We start from the raw sequence: 16,448 nt of genomic DNA, 5'->3' as shown, positions 1-16,448 counted from the left end.
TTTGATTGAATATTAGTTTGATTTGCTTGGCCTTTGACCTGGTTATTGGGCCTTGAGGTAGCATAAGCCCATCAAATGCATAGGGCCTGAAATTGGGCTTTGAGACTCACATCATTTTTGTTGTTAGATTTTTTTCTTTATTTTTAAAGCTTTGTGAATAAAGAATGATTAAAACCTAGCACTTCATTGGATTCATATTTATAAATGAGTATTTCTCAACCTTTTTTTCCTTTTTATATGTTGCTTACCATGTGTTAGATAAAATGTTTGTGTGAGATTATAGTTGATTATGTGCTAATTCATTTTGATGGTTGATTGATAAATTCGTTGCTATTCTAAGTTGAGAGATTTCTCTTGATTATTTTATTTTTCAATTGCTTTGAATTTCATATTACAGTAGAATTGACACCTCTAGTGGAAGATTTAGATAGACAAGAATGAGAGGAGACTTTATCGTGTAGGACTTTTTGATACATTTGTTTCAAACAGTGAGATCGAAAGGAGACCTATTATGCCTAGGTAAGATCGAGAGGAGAGCTTAGGTGGTATCTTTTAGTTTAGGATGAGACCGAGAGGGGATTCCTAGCAAAGAATGGCAAACAATATAATCAAGATAGGTTATTAGCTTAGCTAGAAATTGACTAATCAATGGACAATCGTTTTAATCATTTGCTTCATTCAAGCAAAATTAGATTAATTTATTAATTTGTTAATTTAGAATTTTTATTTTGATTGCACTAATAATTCCTGAATCAATTAGATTACTAATTACTTAGCCAGTAATTAATTTGGAAAATATGTTTACTAATTGACATTACGCTAATAATTCCTAAATCAATTTGACTAGTAATTGATTAGCTAGTAATTAATTTGACAAACATGTTTACCAATTAACAATCTCTTGGGTTCAATCATCAGGAAACCTTGTGTGTTCTAATTTTCCATAATTTGATACATCTAATTAGGCTCTCTCGAACACTTGATGAGTTTGTTCTCAAGTAATTTACGAGTCTTTTCAATGTTTTTTATTGATTTTTAATTTTTAGTGTTATGGTAGTTTTTCTTTCATTTTTATACTTTTGAGACCTGAATTGGAAAAACTATGTCATTAGGAGTCTAATGATTTATTTGAGTGTGTGTAGGGAAATGACTATGGCCAAACCTTGAGGCTAACATCAACTACTTTGGGTGTTGCGATATTTATGTATGTGTGTAGTGATATTGACACTCCATCACCTCAAGGGAACAAAACTTCAATGAATAACCAATCTGGAGTAGTCTGCCAAGGATGTCACATGTGACACTTCAGTTTGGCGGGTTCTAAGTTTGGGCATGTAGATTGAGAAGTAATTTGGGAAACGCAGATCTATCCACCAATTTGTTTTTAGCATATAGATCGGGCTTATAGCATACATTAGAATATTACATAAAGATTTACCTCTGAATGTGTTAAGTTGTAAAGATGGAGAATTTGGTAAGAGTATTGAGGATTTTTGGGTAAATTAGGTCATAGCCAAAGGTAGTATACGCCAAGTTCATTAGGTTACTGTGCTAGTTACGTTGTAAATGATTTGGTTAGGAACTAATAGAACAGATGAACCAGAGGTATTTAAAAATATTGGATTTTCTTTTATGTTTTCTCTATAGCTGTAAGCCATTATTAGGGTAATGTTAAAAGAAGACAACACGTGTCAAGTTCCAATAAGGACTTAGGTTGTACAAATAGATATTCAGGTAAAAGAAAGGGGAAGTTTTTCTTCTTCCTTCTTCAAGAAGTATTACTATATGAATCTTAAAGAACCTAAAGTATTCCTTTCTTCTTTAAGCTAAAACTATAGATCTGGATCTACAAAGTGATTACTCCACGTCAAAGTAAGATTTATGACTCTGCATGTTATTTTATGAAACATTAAGTCAGTAAGAGTGCATAAATAGTAAAATGAAGAAATAGGGTTTTGTATGAGGGCTATCTGGGTTTGAGATGATGGTAACAGTCATACAAGTGAGTTTAATGGGGTTCTTATGTTGTATAAGCAGTGGTTGCTGCAATTTCTCATTGGATGTTGAATCTAGAATTAAAGTTGCCATCTGTGGTTGTCAAGTGAGTCCCTATACTAACTCTTTTATGTGTACTGTTCATACCAGAATATTTGTAGGAAGTTGATTAAGAAAGGTATAATATGCGACTGTGGGTGATTATTAAAGGATATCTATGATCTTATAAACATGGGTTAAGGATAATATATAAATCCAGTATGGAATCTGATAAGTTCAAGTATGTGGTGATAGGTGTATGAGATTCTATGATAATAAAATATGGATATGTATGTATGTCTGGACAATATGTTATATGACGTGAGTAATTTTGTTGTATGTTGGTGTTTTAGAATTATTGTGCTTAGTTTGTGTCAATACATGAAAGGTATGTAAAGTCTTGTTGAGGTTGAGCTCCAACATTTGTTGCAGACTCGAAGATACATGTGACACAGATTTAGCCTGGACTGATAATCTGTTATTGTTTTAAAGGTTTAGTGTGGTACCCTCTGAAAAAGAATTATGAATAATGATTACCCAATGGGATTCTCTGCGTGTATCAAGACAATGATGGGCGAACCTCACGAAATGTGAGTTTAGGCAAATCCATGTTGTAAACATATCAGAAAAGAATAGCCTTTGTGGTGAAGCCTAAAAGAATAGCCTTTGTGGTGTATTACAAAAGAATAGCCTTTATGGCAAAGTCAAAAAGAATAAATTTTGTGGCGTATTATGAAAGAACAACCTTTGTGACGTATTCTAAAAGAATAGGCTTTGTGGTGCACTCTGAATGGACTGCCCTCGTGGTGAGTCCTAATAAGGCTCTTAGTGAAAACTTTGAAAGACGTTCTTTATGGCAGGCTCTACACTATGTAATTGGCATATTCAGCACGACTCTTAAATGTAATCTATGAAACTAGTAAGGATAATCTACCCATGGATTATAGAGTGAAGTATCACATAAAACTAAGACTGTCACACCCTAATTTCTGTTTATTAACGTGCGCAAGTTTATGTCACAAGGGAGTTATTAGCCTAATGGTTAAGAGATTTAATTAAATCCTAATGGTTCTATGTTCAAACCCCCACACTCCTGTATTTTTAGTTTAATTTTTTTGACAATTCTAGAAGGTCAAACCCCCTATTGTTGTCCGACACTCATTGCTTTGTAGGGAGGATTTCTTTCTTTTTTTTGTTGAGTCAACATACCTTCTAAAACCCCCTTTTTACTCATTTATTCCCTCATGATCCACTTTTCACTCCCATTGTCCCCAAACCTACCATCTTTCCCCTTTGAATTCACTTGGCCGACCATAGAACTTAAAACCCTCCCCATTTCACTTTTAATTTTTCTTTTTGCTCTCCTTCTCTCCTTTAACTACACCACCACCCTCCTCCACCATTTTTTCTTAGTTTTTTTTTTCAATTTTCACCACCTTTAAAGCCCTTTTACCTCTTTTCTCTTTCACTCCACCACCATACAAGCCCACCGCACCGCCACCTCTCCTTCACCGTCATCATTGTCGCTGGTAACTCTTGAAAAGAGTTATAAGTCATGCCTTTAGATTGGGTCAATTTTCTGTACTTAAGTGAACTTAGTTTCATTTTAGGATATTATTTGAGCATTTTTAGAACATTGCATAAAAAGCTTGGACGGTGCTTAAATATTATTATTTGTTACTTTTAATTGCATGTGGAAGAGTTATGTTTTGTGGTTTGACAGGTGCAAGATGCGGAGAAAGAAATAAAGGAATGAAGGTTTGTTATGGAAAAAGGTTGGACAGTTTACCAACATGCATGCTGTGGCAATTCCAGGAAGACCGAGTCAACACTTAACGCATACTAGTTTCAGCCCAATTGTACTCGTACAAGAAAAATCAGCCTAAAAAGAGGAGAAGACAATCTTGGGATGTTGGTTTTTATCCTAGAAGAAAAAAGAATTTAAAAAGAGGAGAATATAATATTGGGTTGTTGAAAAAAGAATTTAAAAAAAGAAGAAGATAAACATGGCTTGTTTGATTTACCTTAGGGAAAAAGTTGTAAAAAGCCAAAGGAGGAAACCCTAAAAGGAAAACAATAGTAGAGATACTTAGACAAAGATAGAGGGTAGCGGCTGAATAGAGACGAAAAAAGGAATACGAAAGCAGTCCCTCTCAATCATCGCAGGACACTATGCTGTTAGAGTGTGAACTGGACACGCGAAAGCTATCTTCCCAAAGTCTTCCATATTTCTTACTTTTTTCCTCTGTGTATTGAATGATGAAAACGATGTTAGATGTCATTTTGGTTTTGAATGTTATTTGCCAACTTATGAGTTAAATCTCATAGGGTTGGGATTATTTTGATAAAACTTTAACTGTCTTTAATGGCTGAAGCATAAATTTGAATTATTTTATTGTTTCATTCAATTTTTTTATTCTTTAAAATGTATGTGAGCAATCCTTAGACACAGTCGACTGTACAACATACCCTTAAATTAATCTAAAATATGAAAATGTTAGATTAGTTAGACCATGGTTGAATGATATGAGTAAGTACTTGATATATACTTGTAGTAGGCTCTAGACATAGAGTAACGTTCATACTGAAGGAAATAGTGCAGGGTACCATATTAAAGGCCTATAAACACAGGCAAGGTAACTTGAGGTTTCTGCCTTCGAAAGAAGCAGGCCACTTTAGAACTCTTCTGAACAGTAGGTTAAGTTTGATTTTGCTGAGGCATTGCTAACATGAAAAGTAGATTCTTAGTAATCTCAACCTTCCCACTCAACATCGCATAACCCTTATCTTTTACAGTAGTATCTTTGCAACCACATCCTTAGTTGTTTATTTATCAGTTACATATTATTCATATAATTTTCATAATTGCCATTACATTTCTACTTTCGTTTTGCCATAGCATTTCCAAGTGTTCATTAATTCCAAGTATTCATTAATTCCACATATTGTATACATCATTATTCCTTTTAATTGCCACTGCATACTTACCATAGCTTTACCATAGTATTAACAACATTTTATTATAAAAACTTGACCACTTTAGTGCCTCAATCCGATCCTCGTAGGAATGATACTTACTCATCACTTTATTACTTGATCGGATGTGTATGCTTGCCCATTTCACATATCGTATTCATACACGACAGCCGTAGGCTGCCACCAAATTCTTTTTTTTTCTTCTTTTCTCCTCATCTTTTTGAAACTCACCTTCGTAATCTCTTAATTTCGATTTTTATATATTAAAAATCATCTCTCATCCCATTTTCTAAACTTATTATTTTGTGTTTTATAGAATCAAATCCCCCTCTTTAATCGACTTTTTAGGATTTATTGTCGAGCATTTTCCTTCACTAAATCATAAGTATGAAGTACTGTCGTTTATGTCATAATCTCATATTAATTTTTTGTTTAAGGATGATACTAACTACTCGATTCTGTGCCTTCATGAAGAGCCACTCGAAAATCTTAGAATTTGCGTTCCACTTGTAAAAGAGTGTGATTTGGTGTTCTTTTAAGTAAGTGTTATCGATTCGCAATCACTTTTAAACAATGGTTGTTATTTATTTGTTAAATCTGTACTAACTTGTGTGTTGGTCGAAACCGTAGTGACTCAAGAAATCGAACTCTCCCCTTTCAAAGTGGAATTGGGATTTACCAATTGGAGGTGTGAGGACTTGCTCTTAATAATAATGACTAATATTTATTAAATGATAAATAATACTAATGATATAAGTATAATACTTTTGTTTATAATATTCTTGAGAATATGATATTGGGTGAATATGAAAGTATTCATAAAGATTGGTAAAATCCGATAAAAAAGGCAATCAAATAAGTATTTCCGAAACTTTAAGATCTATGCTGATAATGGTGATTTGGATGATTTTTGTAATATGTTTTAATGTGTGATTCCTAGTACTCATGTCATGTGATTTATGGCTAATGAAAATGTATGCACAAGTGATGTGGAAATATGATTATCGATATTCTGATTTGCATGTTAAGCATGCTATATTCTGATATTCTGATTTGCATGTTAAGCATGTCATATTTTAATATTTTGATTCGCGTGTAAAGCATACCACTGAAAATCTGTTCCGTATGCCATATCACATGCATGAGGTAGGAAAAATATGTACGAAGGAAGTATCTGACAGTAAATTTGCATTTTCTGGTGGTTTGTCCACAATATTCTGTATCTAGCAGTAAAACTGCAATATCTGGTGGTTCGACCATACTATTCTATATCTGGAAGCTCAACTGCACTATTTGGTGACTAGTCCATATTATTGGTGTGATATTAGATGGATGAGTTCTGAGGAACTTTTAATGGTGTGTAGCGGAGTTGTGTAGGACCTGTTTTCTAAAATCTGCACTATTTTTCGAAAAGCGTTGCATTAACATCGCCATTACGCATTCTGCCATATCTGATTTTGTGATTAAATAATTTATATGTTATGATTTGTTTAATATGAGGTTGATATGAATTTATTTTATGAATATTATTATTGGAGACCCACACTGGACTTTTTAAGTTCACCCCTTTAAATTATGATATTTTAGATAACAGAAGTTAAGATGGGCTCAGCTACAGAGTGGCTCTCGGTCATTTTTCATTTAACTCTACTATTATTGGTATTTGATAGTTTGGGATGTGTTTACTTAATATGGACTCTGGTTTAGATGTTGGTTTTTGGTTTTGGGACTTTGAATTTTTTATTTGGATTTTTATGCATGGTTCATGATTTTTTTTTAAAAAAGACTACCCTTTAAATGATTTGCTTTTTGATAATAAATTATGAGGGTTTTCCTTTCATAATAATGACAAGTTTAAGCTCAATAAGGATGATTTCAAAATTCAAATTATGTTTTCAAAACTTGAAAATATTTGCTCACAAAGCAAATATTTTGCAAAATGATTGTGACATCTACAATTTCAAAATAACAAATAAATTTTAAATATCAAGATTTGTCCCCTGCGATAGTTTTAATTGAATTACGATGATTCCTTAAAAACACTATCAATACTTAAGTTTTTCTAAAATTCAAAGATAACATCTAAAATTTGGTTTTACATACTATAAGACTTAAGGACGTTTTGTGATAACGATTTTTAAGAGAAAGCTTCTAAACGTTTTACTGTGCCATTGCCATGACCAATGTAATCTTTGAGATTCGGCTATAATGTCTAGGCCGAATTTAAGAGGTTAGAAAGACTTGTTTGGAAGTGTATACTGAATAAGAACTTTAAATCGTTACGTTTGAAAGAGATATGATATTTATAGCTATGAAAGATGAAACTTGAGAAGAGTATTCGTCAAAGACAAGTTAAAGGTCACGAACAATAAGATCACCATTTTGGCTCATCAATTGCAATGTGAAATTTAAAACATAGGTAAATGTTGTAACTTTCACTAAGTTCTCATGAACTTATCTGTGTGTGTCATGTGATAGGTAAATTGATATGGGTTTGCGCTAGGAGAGACAATGGTAGTACTACACTAAAGAAATGACGTATCAGATTATTATGCATACTGAGCAAGTTTGGCGATGTGTCCAAAGACTGAAATGTTACTTAGAGATCTATACTTTAGGGTATCTATAACTGATTAGGATTTCAATATAGATATTATTGTACATCAATTACCACGTGTTGAGGTTGTATTTACTCATTGTATTTACTTAGGCATTTTAGTTTGAAATTTTGTAATTAAGTAAGTTGTAATTATCTGTAAATTGTATAAGTAGATTAAGCTTCTGTTTGTATTCATATGGTAATACCCAAGATTCGGATCCAATTAATTGGATCAGGTTGATGGCGTTACATTGCAACACACTTAGTGTCCCGACACTGAGCTCCAGTGTTTCGACTCTAAGCCTTCAAGGTCATGACTCCAAGTTGATAGTTGAAGTGAAGGATCCCAAGGTCACTGTCAAGGATGTTACGACACCAACTAGGTTGTGTCGCGACATCGAGAACCCCCAAGCCAAGATTATGCTTACTATCGATGATGTCTTGACACTAAAGTCTGACAGGGTGAAAAATACTATAGGGACAATTTTGTATCCAACACCAACTCAAGTCAACTCATGCACTCTAAGGGCATCTTTGCCAATTTTAGGGTTGTAATCTTGGTTGTATTAAAGGCATACATGATGCCAAACATGGAAGAGCCTCATTTTATCATCTGTTTATTTCTCTCTTTTTATTCCTTTCACTATTTTTATGTTTTCAATTTTTCCTTTCTTAGCTTAGTTAATTAGTAGCTCTTAGTTTCTTCATTTTTACTTTAGCTTTAACTTTCTTACAATTAGATACAAAACTTTTTTTTTTTTATTTTGATTTCTATTTAAAGTATTTAATAGATTTTCTCTTTGTGAACTTTCAAAAGTGTAAAAATCTCATCTTTGGTTGTGCTTTCATCACATTTATTGCTCTTATCACCTTAAGAACTTCTCAACTTTGCCTTTTTTATGTTTTCTTTGATGAGTCATTTAAGCATGAACTTGGTTGATATTTGTATGTTGATGATGAATATGCACTAAATCTTATGGTGGTTGGTTGATTGAAATGTTGCATGATAAGTTTTTGGGTCAGTGATTAAATCTTAAATATTAGACTAAATTGAATAGACTTCAAAACCTAGAATTGATGCCTTTCGGTGAACATCTAGATAGGTGAGACCAAGAGGAGAACTTATTGTGAACCAATTGATTGTCCCGATTTAGTTTAGTGTTGTCGAGAGATAAATCGGATTGAATCATCTGATTGGGTAAAATGATGACCGAAAGGTAAAATCAAACCAATTAGGAATTTGAGCAATTCATACCCCCAATCCAAGAATTAACTAGCAACATGGATATCGAATTGATATTTATGCATTTTTGTCTGTTATGTAATTTAATCCTCCTAAGTATAGTTTAGTGTAATTAAACTTTGATGATAACTTATCATAATATGATAAAATATATTGTCACATTGTATTTGTGACACGCTATGTATTCTAACGTAACACATAAATATATATTTTTTATACAATACCTAAATTGTGTACAACCTCTTCCCAATTTTTAAATAGAGGATAAAACACTTTTTCAACAAGATAACAATCTCAAATGCCAACGGAACTTGATCACTCTTGTACTTATGAATTTGCAACAATATGGGAAGTCATCCAAGCTATCACTCAGTGCTTTTGAATTTGTTTTTCTTAAGGAAAAAGTTAAATGCTTTTTTAATATTTTCATTACTTTAAAACCCGCCAAAAGAAAGTCTAGCCATAGCTGTAAGTTTAACCTCCTATCATTCCGCTCTGGAACATGCGTCTCTCCGCCGCCATTAACTCTTTCAAGTCCTCCAATCTCATCTCATGGAAAACGGTACATTCCCTCACTCTCAAAACATCCTAACCTAATCTCCATTTCCGTTAACTTCTACTGTGATCCCAGACAGGTAAGCTTCAACAAACCCTAGCGGGATGCATCGAACTGTCGGGGAAAACACTTCACTCGGGGAAGGTTTCGAAAGTAAAGATATGGCCGGGATTCGCCGGTGAAGGAAGGTACTTTGAGTTTCACTCAAATTTGATTCCTGCATCCATCGATTTTGTTCGAGAATCGCTGTTGTGTACCACTCTTTGCAAAGACGGATACAAGATTCGGACCGTCGAGCATTTGCTTTCGGCTTTGGAAGCTAAAGGCATCGACAATTGTAGAATTCAGATTCAAAGTCTCGATTCTGAGGATACTGAGGTCGAGGTTAGTGCCATAATTTTTGTTTGGATATCAAAATCGATTTAATTTGCTTAAATTTGCAAGTTTTGTTATTCATTTGGTTGTTACTTTTGTCACATTCTTTCCTTTTTGCAAGAAAAGCGACTTTTCCTGTAAGGTATTGTTGGATAATAAAATGCATGATTTTACATTTACATAGAACAAATATATATTCGATTGTTCGTTCACTTCAAGACAACTTTGGAGCAAGCTAAAAGCATGAAGCTGCAATCCAACAGCCGGAAAGAACCTTTGAAGGCCATATTGTAGGATATGCGTTCTGGATTGAGGGATGAGCGATGAGATTTAAACATATTCAATGAATTTGTAGAGAGAACTGTTTAATGTAACATATAATGTACAAACACTGTAATAATTGTGCTGAGTCTCTTTTTTCATACAATTTTATTGATGGTGATGATTGGAATTTTAACTAACACAGGTTCCTATTTTTGATGGGTCTGCAAATGCTTGGGTAGAGGCAATAGAACAAGTTGGCAGAAAAGAGGCCTTGGATCGGTGTGGCAACAATGTTGAGAAATTGGCACCATATTTGAGTGAACCATTTTATGTTTCAAGAAATGATTCTTTTATGGTTGCCTTCCCTGCTTCAAAGGTTCACATATCTTGTGGAATTGACTTTCCAAAGGTAAATTCTTTTGTTCTCTGGTATGCTGATTGTTAATCACATTGAATTCAAATGGTAATTGTCTCGTTCGTCTTGCTTTACCTTTTCTTCTCTTTTTCAGGGGAAATAGGAAAACAGTTTATTTCCATTTTTTCACTTTATTTTCCGAGTTTACCATCTAAGATACACCATTAATGCTTTTGTGCTTGCCCCTTTTTAATGAAATAAGCTGCTTGGATTGATACAAAATTTCTATCATTGGGAGTTCTTCAAGTTCAAGAAGTGGCTACTTCATAAAGATATTCAAATGAATTAGATACTATTATGAAGATGATTAGGTAGCTGAATGCCAAAATTGCTTGCTGTAGTTAGAAAAAGAAACAATATTGCTTTCAAGCATGTCTCCTGGCTCTAATGCTGGACTAGAACCAACTAGATGGTGAAAAAGAAATATTCATCAGCCAGCTGGACCCAGAGGTGGTTGGCACATACCTCTGCACAAGCCAAAGGCTGTTATGAGTTTTTTTCACCTGCCAAGCAAGTCAGACCTATCTTTGCACAAATTTGGCTCATTTATTGAAGGAGCTTAGAATAAATGAGCCTAAAAGACTTGTTCCTGAAAAAGAATTCCATTAAGTTTACAAGATAAACATAAATGAGGTTTGCTTGATTGAATGAGTTTTACAAGTTAAGCAAGTCAGACTTATCTTTGCACAGATTGCTTTTACCTTGATTCTCTATGCCTCTCTTTTGTTGGGCATCGACTTTAAGCATAATTTACGTTGGATTGATTTTGGTCTATGCAGAAATTTACATATCATTCATTTTTCGTGTATGCTCAAATACCTTTTTGGCCTTTTTTATGGTTGCAGGTGCCTGCAATTGGATGCCAGTGGTTTTCTTCAGCTGCTCTGGATGACTCCTATGAAAAGCACATAGCATGTTCTAGAACTTTCTGCATCTATGAGGAGGTCCAATGTGAACTCATATCATCATTTCTGGTTATTGTTTTGTTCTAAAATCTAATGCACCAGAAATGTTTACCCGTATTACATATACGCTTTTTTCTCAATATTTTCCTTATTTTATCTCTAAGATATTTCTCTACTATAGATACTTTTTATTTCAGCAAGTATAAAAGGTTTGAATTTGTGCATTTTAAAGTGCTTTCATTTCAAAATTTCAAAATTCCTCATCCCCTAAAGGTATCCAAAGGGAGCCTTTTTTTAAAAAAAAATTGGCAGATAATGATGTCACATCAACATTGTGCTGCTGCTTTGACTGAACAAAAAGAAAATTATCTGTACTTTTATTGGGTTATGATTTTATGGAATCATGTCAGGCAGTTGATTTCTCGGCTGGCTATAGTGTCTTTTTTCCTTCACATGTCGCAACATATTGGAAATAGCTGCCATTGTTTCTATGTTGCTATTGCTAAATCTATGTAAAATCCATTCAGGTGGAACATATGTGCAGTATGGGACTTATTAAAGGGGGATCCCTAGACAATGCCATTGTGTGCAGGTGAGATGCGAATGCTAAATTTATGTCAAGTTGGCTGATCACCTGGTTCTTGTATGTAGTGTCATTTATTCAAACATAACCCCACAGATATGAGGACAATTTTTACTACATATACAACAAGATTCATTTCTTCCTAAAAAATAGATGAGAAGCGTGGGTTAGGTTGTAATTTTCATGCTGAGCCCCCTAGAGTTTGTACTGAAACAAAGAACGTTGCATCTTGGGAAATCTTTTATTGAGCTTTCTATTTTGTAATGGTTACACCTTGGTAATTGTAAAAAGCAAGTAGTTTTGGTGAGTGGCAGGGTAATTTCATTATTACCATATAAAAGAATAGAATGGATGCAGCATGCTGTTAGTTCTAGGTTGAGTGAATTGGATGTACAGTAAGCAACATGGATGGAATTTAGTTTCTGTTTTCCATACGATCTTGAGCCATGCTGAAGCAGAGACTTGATTCACTTCTACACAAATTTACTAATTAATGGTTTTTTGATAAACATTATGGTGTCTTTGATATTTTATGCAATTTACATTTGAAGTTTGAACGTAAGCAGATCTTGTAAAATTATTTGTACATCAACAAATCTTGACAAGACTTGCATACAGTGGAATATTAGAAACCAGGAATCGGTTGATTTTCATTCTGTTGAATGGAATACTTAGTAATTTTTTTCTTCTGCAGTGCTATTAGAGGATGGCTGAATCCACCGCTTCGTTTCCCTGATGAACCTTGTCGCCATAAGGTCTTGGATCTTATAGGTGACCTTTCCCTTTTTGCACGGTCTGGTAGTCGAGGAATTCCTATGGCACGAGTAATATCTTTCAAGGTAAGTGCGCTCTCTCTCTCTCTCTCTCTCTCTCTCTAGGGGTGAGCGTTCGATCGAATCGAGTTAAATTGAATACAAAAATTTTAGTTAATCGAGTTGAGGAGTTCTATTTTATAATCTTAACTTGATTTGAAATTTTTTCGATGAAATGAAATTTGAGTCGAGTTGAATCGAATCAAGTGAAATTATTCGAGTTAAAGTAAAAGAATTCATTATGTCAAATTAAAATCTTGTTACAAAATAACTACTTCCATGTTAGAGACAAATTTGAAACTATATATATTTGAAAACTTTTTAAAATAAAATCATAAAAAAAACTTATTTAGGTCCCAAATAATTATTTTAGAAAATTTTTAAAATTTTAACTTGTTTTATATATTCTTTAGATATTTTTAAAATTTTTAATTTTTTAAAAATATAAATTTTGAAATTTTATAAATATTTTGAATTATTTTGTAGTTTTTGTTGAGCGAGACTGATATGTTTATTTTCAAAATTGATAAGGACTAAAGAAGTATTTATACCAATTCGTTATTCGAATTATTCAAATTATTCGAGTTATTCGAATTGTAAAATTAAACTAAACTCGAACTCGGAACTTGAATTATTTATTCAAGTTGACTCAAATAGTTTGATTCAATTAACTCAAAAATTAAATTTTTTTCGAATCAAATCGAGTTTTGCTCACTCCACTCTCTTTTATTTATATTCTGTTTATTACTTTTTAATTGATAAATATTTTTCCAAGTAAAATGAGGTTAAAGATAGATCTTCGCCGTGCCCAAAGTCTATACATGTTCTATGGTTTAGACTTGTAAGATTAATATAATATCAAGATTAAGTAAGATTGTGGGGGTGGAGCGGGGCGGGTCAGGGGTGAAAGTCTCAAGTAAAATCAGTTTCGGCTTAGTTCAGAATATACTCATAGAAGTTGGGTTGGGTCCGGGGTGGGCAAAAAACTTCCTTGCCATGTTGCCAATCCTGCTTCTATTTCTTTAAATGAAGGTTGACCATTATCTATTGTACATGTCAAGTATTTAATTTGGGTTTATGGAGAAATAACCAACTATGCACTTAAGACTTAGTTTGGGTTTATGGTGAGCGAGAACTGCAAGATTTAAGACCTTCCGATTTTTTGTGGTCATCTGTTCAGTTCTGCATTGCTTTTCAAAAGCACTTCTGGAAGAAAAGCTTTGCAAAATAAACTGCTTTTGGATAAAATTTTTAGCTTTTCAGAAGTGCTTTTAAAAAGTATTTCGGAAAAAGAAAACCTAAAATTTTTAGCTTTCCTCTCCCAAAAGTACTTTTAATGATTAATTACTTTTCATCTCTCCAATAACATAGTACTTTCTCTTTTTTTTTCTTGTTACTTAATTATAAATATGTTAAAATCATTAATTAAAAATAAAAAATATTTTTAAAATATTAATTACAAATATTTAATAGTTATATTTAAATATTTAAAATATAGTTTATATATTTTAATTAAATTTTATAAATAATTAATATTTATTGTTTAAAAATATTTAAAATTTATATTTTATATATTAAAATATTAATAAGAAGTTATAATAATTTTTATATTCTTTCTAAAATATAATAATATTAACTAATTTAAATATTATTTAAATACATATTTGTTACTTGATAATAACATGTCTAAAATGGACATTTTATTTCTCAAAAGTATTTTTGACAGCAATGCTAAACACTTAAATTTTAAACTAAATTTTTAAAGAAACTTTTTAAAATATTTTTTTACAGTAATTTTCAAAAGTATTGCCAAACTAGTTCTTATGGGTTATGAAAATTTCAGGGTTTTTGATTAGAATGCTAGAGATAAATGTAGTTGTACTTCTGCCTGGTGGTGGTAAATTTTCCATGAAATATTGGCAGTAAGAGCTGGGGTCTCAAAGTATTCATGCCACAGAGACCTCTCCTCTTCAACATCTGAAGAGCAAGACCGAGGTTGAGATGCTTAAAAAACTTCTTCTAACCAGCTGGACAGCCACTGTGGTGAGGTGGATATGGTCATGAATTGATGCTGGCATTTTGTTGTCATTACTGGAAACATTCAGCTCAAAGCACTTTACGTCTGAACTAATAATATAGTTGTATTATAGAGAGATTCAATTGACGTGGCAATTTTGAACGTGATACAGGGTGGTCATTCACTTAATGCTGATTTTGTACGCCGATTGTCGGGAATCACTGTGCAAGAAACTTAATGGTCTTTCTCCTCAGAAATTTTCTAGTTTGCATATCAAAGGCTAGAAATGTCTGGCTAGAGGTCTGCAACATCGTTTTAAGTATGAAGACAATTAGGGATGTTGAAGGGACACGAAAACTTGAACGGTAAGTTAACCGAGGTGTGTTTTCTGACTGTCAAGGTATAAAATCCAGAAATGCTGCAGTTTCTTACAAGTTTGACGAGTCCTTGCTTTGAACTGTAAGTTCGCATCTAATTTATGATTCCTTACTCATTTATTTATTTAAAGATGCTTTGTTTTGGGGAGCTTTATTGGCTGCTACCGACCATGCTTTGTAGGTAAGTTGTTAGAACAAAACTTCAAAGCATAGGTGAATAAACTGTTGGACGAAACTTCCAGATGATCTGTTGGGTTTGGATCAAGTCTTGTGTTTTTTTTTCTTTTGCCTTTTCAGAGATTGATTGTTGTCTTTATTGTAGCTCTAAATGGTCTTTCCCCCTTTCTTTTTCTTCTATTTTCAAGCTGCTTGTAGTCACTGTTATTTTATTCTATTATTAAAAAATTGTAAAAAACTTAATTTTCTTATTATATTTAACTTCTCTAACTTCTCTTAAGAAACTCGAAACTTCTCAAGTTCTATAATTGAGACTAATAATTTCATGAAAGGGGTGGTGCCAACAATTTATTTTATATTAGATTGTTTTGCGCTTCAATTTTTAATATAATTAAATTTATTAGATGAGTATTAAAATTTCCAATTATAATGACTGAAATTATTTTTTATTAATTAGAAAGTTAATTGAGCATTTTAAAGAAAAATCAATTTACCAAATTGTAATAGACGTAAATCAATCTATTATGTTTACATTTATGCTTTAATTTGATGGTTGATCTATTTTTATAATATTATTATTCAATTAAAATAGTTTATATCCTTAATTAGTTTAGTTAAAATATTGGGGTTGATTTTTCTTAAAAAGACTAATTTTGTGTGAGAAAAGGTGTGTTAACACTTTAGCATTTTAATAAAAATAATTAAAGGTATTAATTATTTAGAGTAATTAATGTTATGATAGAAAAATGGTTAAAATACAAAAGATGAAATTTTAAATGTTAGCAAGATCAAAATTGCAATTTAATGTTATGGGATGAAAGGACAGTTGAACAACGGTCTACCATTTTTAAAATCCTATTAATTATCATTAATTGCATTTTCAATTGTAATTGTGCTTTTCAGTGTATTTAAATAAAAGGGTGCTTTTTGGCTGGGTGGGGAAGGTTATGGTGCAAAACATATCGTTTGGCAACCTTTAGGACAGTTTAATGAAACGGATCGTATCAGCTGGAATGTATAGTTGTCTTGAATCTGTTATTTTGTTGTTTAGCCACCAGACAAATGGCAAGGACAGTTATGAAAATACACGACTGAATTTTTTAACTAATTCTCTC

The 16,448-nt window shown here is 32.5% G+C and overlaps 1 protein-coding gene across 2 annotated transcripts; it reads left to right on the top strand.

The window, feature by feature from the left end:
- The first annotated feature begins 9,144 nt into the window (after positions 1-9,144).
- LOC108470748 (probable UDP-3-O-acyl-N-acetylglucosamine deacetylase 1, mitochondrial) lies at positions 9,145-15,617 on the top strand. Of its 2 annotated transcripts, none has more exons than XM_053028485.1 (8): positions 9,145-9,414; positions 9,488-9,792; positions 10,250-10,456; positions 11,308-11,406; positions 11,895-11,959; positions 12,645-12,789; positions 14,952-15,238; positions 15,338-15,617. In XM_053028485.1, exons 1-7 carry the CDS (start codon positions 9,405-9,407, stop codon positions 15,015-15,017), a joined length of 897 nt encoding a protein of 298 aa, XP_052884445.1. In that variant the 5' UTR covers positions 9,145-9,404; the 3' UTR covers positions 15,018-15,238; positions 15,338-15,617. The 2 variants fall into 2 exon arrangements, with proteins under 2 accessions (XP_052884445.1, XP_052884443.1); XM_053028483.1 differs by having other exon boundaries at positions 9,152-9,414; positions 9,484-9,792.
- Positions 15,618-16,448: the final 831 nt, after the last annotated feature.

The sequence above is a fragment of the Gossypium arboreum genome, chromosome 1, assembly GCF_025698485.1.
Source record: "Gossypium arboreum isolate Shixiya-1 chromosome 1, ASM2569848v2, whole genome shotgun sequence".
In the NCBI taxonomy this organism is placed as follows: Eukaryota; Viridiplantae; Streptophyta; class Magnoliopsida; order Malvales; family Malvaceae; genus Gossypium; species Gossypium arboreum.
Note: the sequence above shows the minus strand (reverse complement) of the source record. Positions and strands in the feature narration are given on the sequence as shown.

What these genes read in the sequence shown, in the direction of transcription:
- LOC108470748 (XM_053028483.1), top strand. Translation starts at nt 9,355, where the DNA reads ATGCGTCTCTCCGCCGCCATTAACTCTTTCAAGTCCTCCAATCTCATC. An exon ending in CTGAGGATACTGAGGTCGAG is followed by an intron (nt 9,793 to 10,249) that starts GTTAGTGCCATA and finishes TAACTAACACAG; the next exon opens with GTTCCTATTTTTGATGGGTC. An exon ending in CACGAGTAATATCTTTCAAG is followed by an intron (nt 12,790 to 14,951) that starts GTAAGTGCGCTC and finishes AACGTGATACAG; the next exon opens with GGTGGTCATTCACTTAATGC.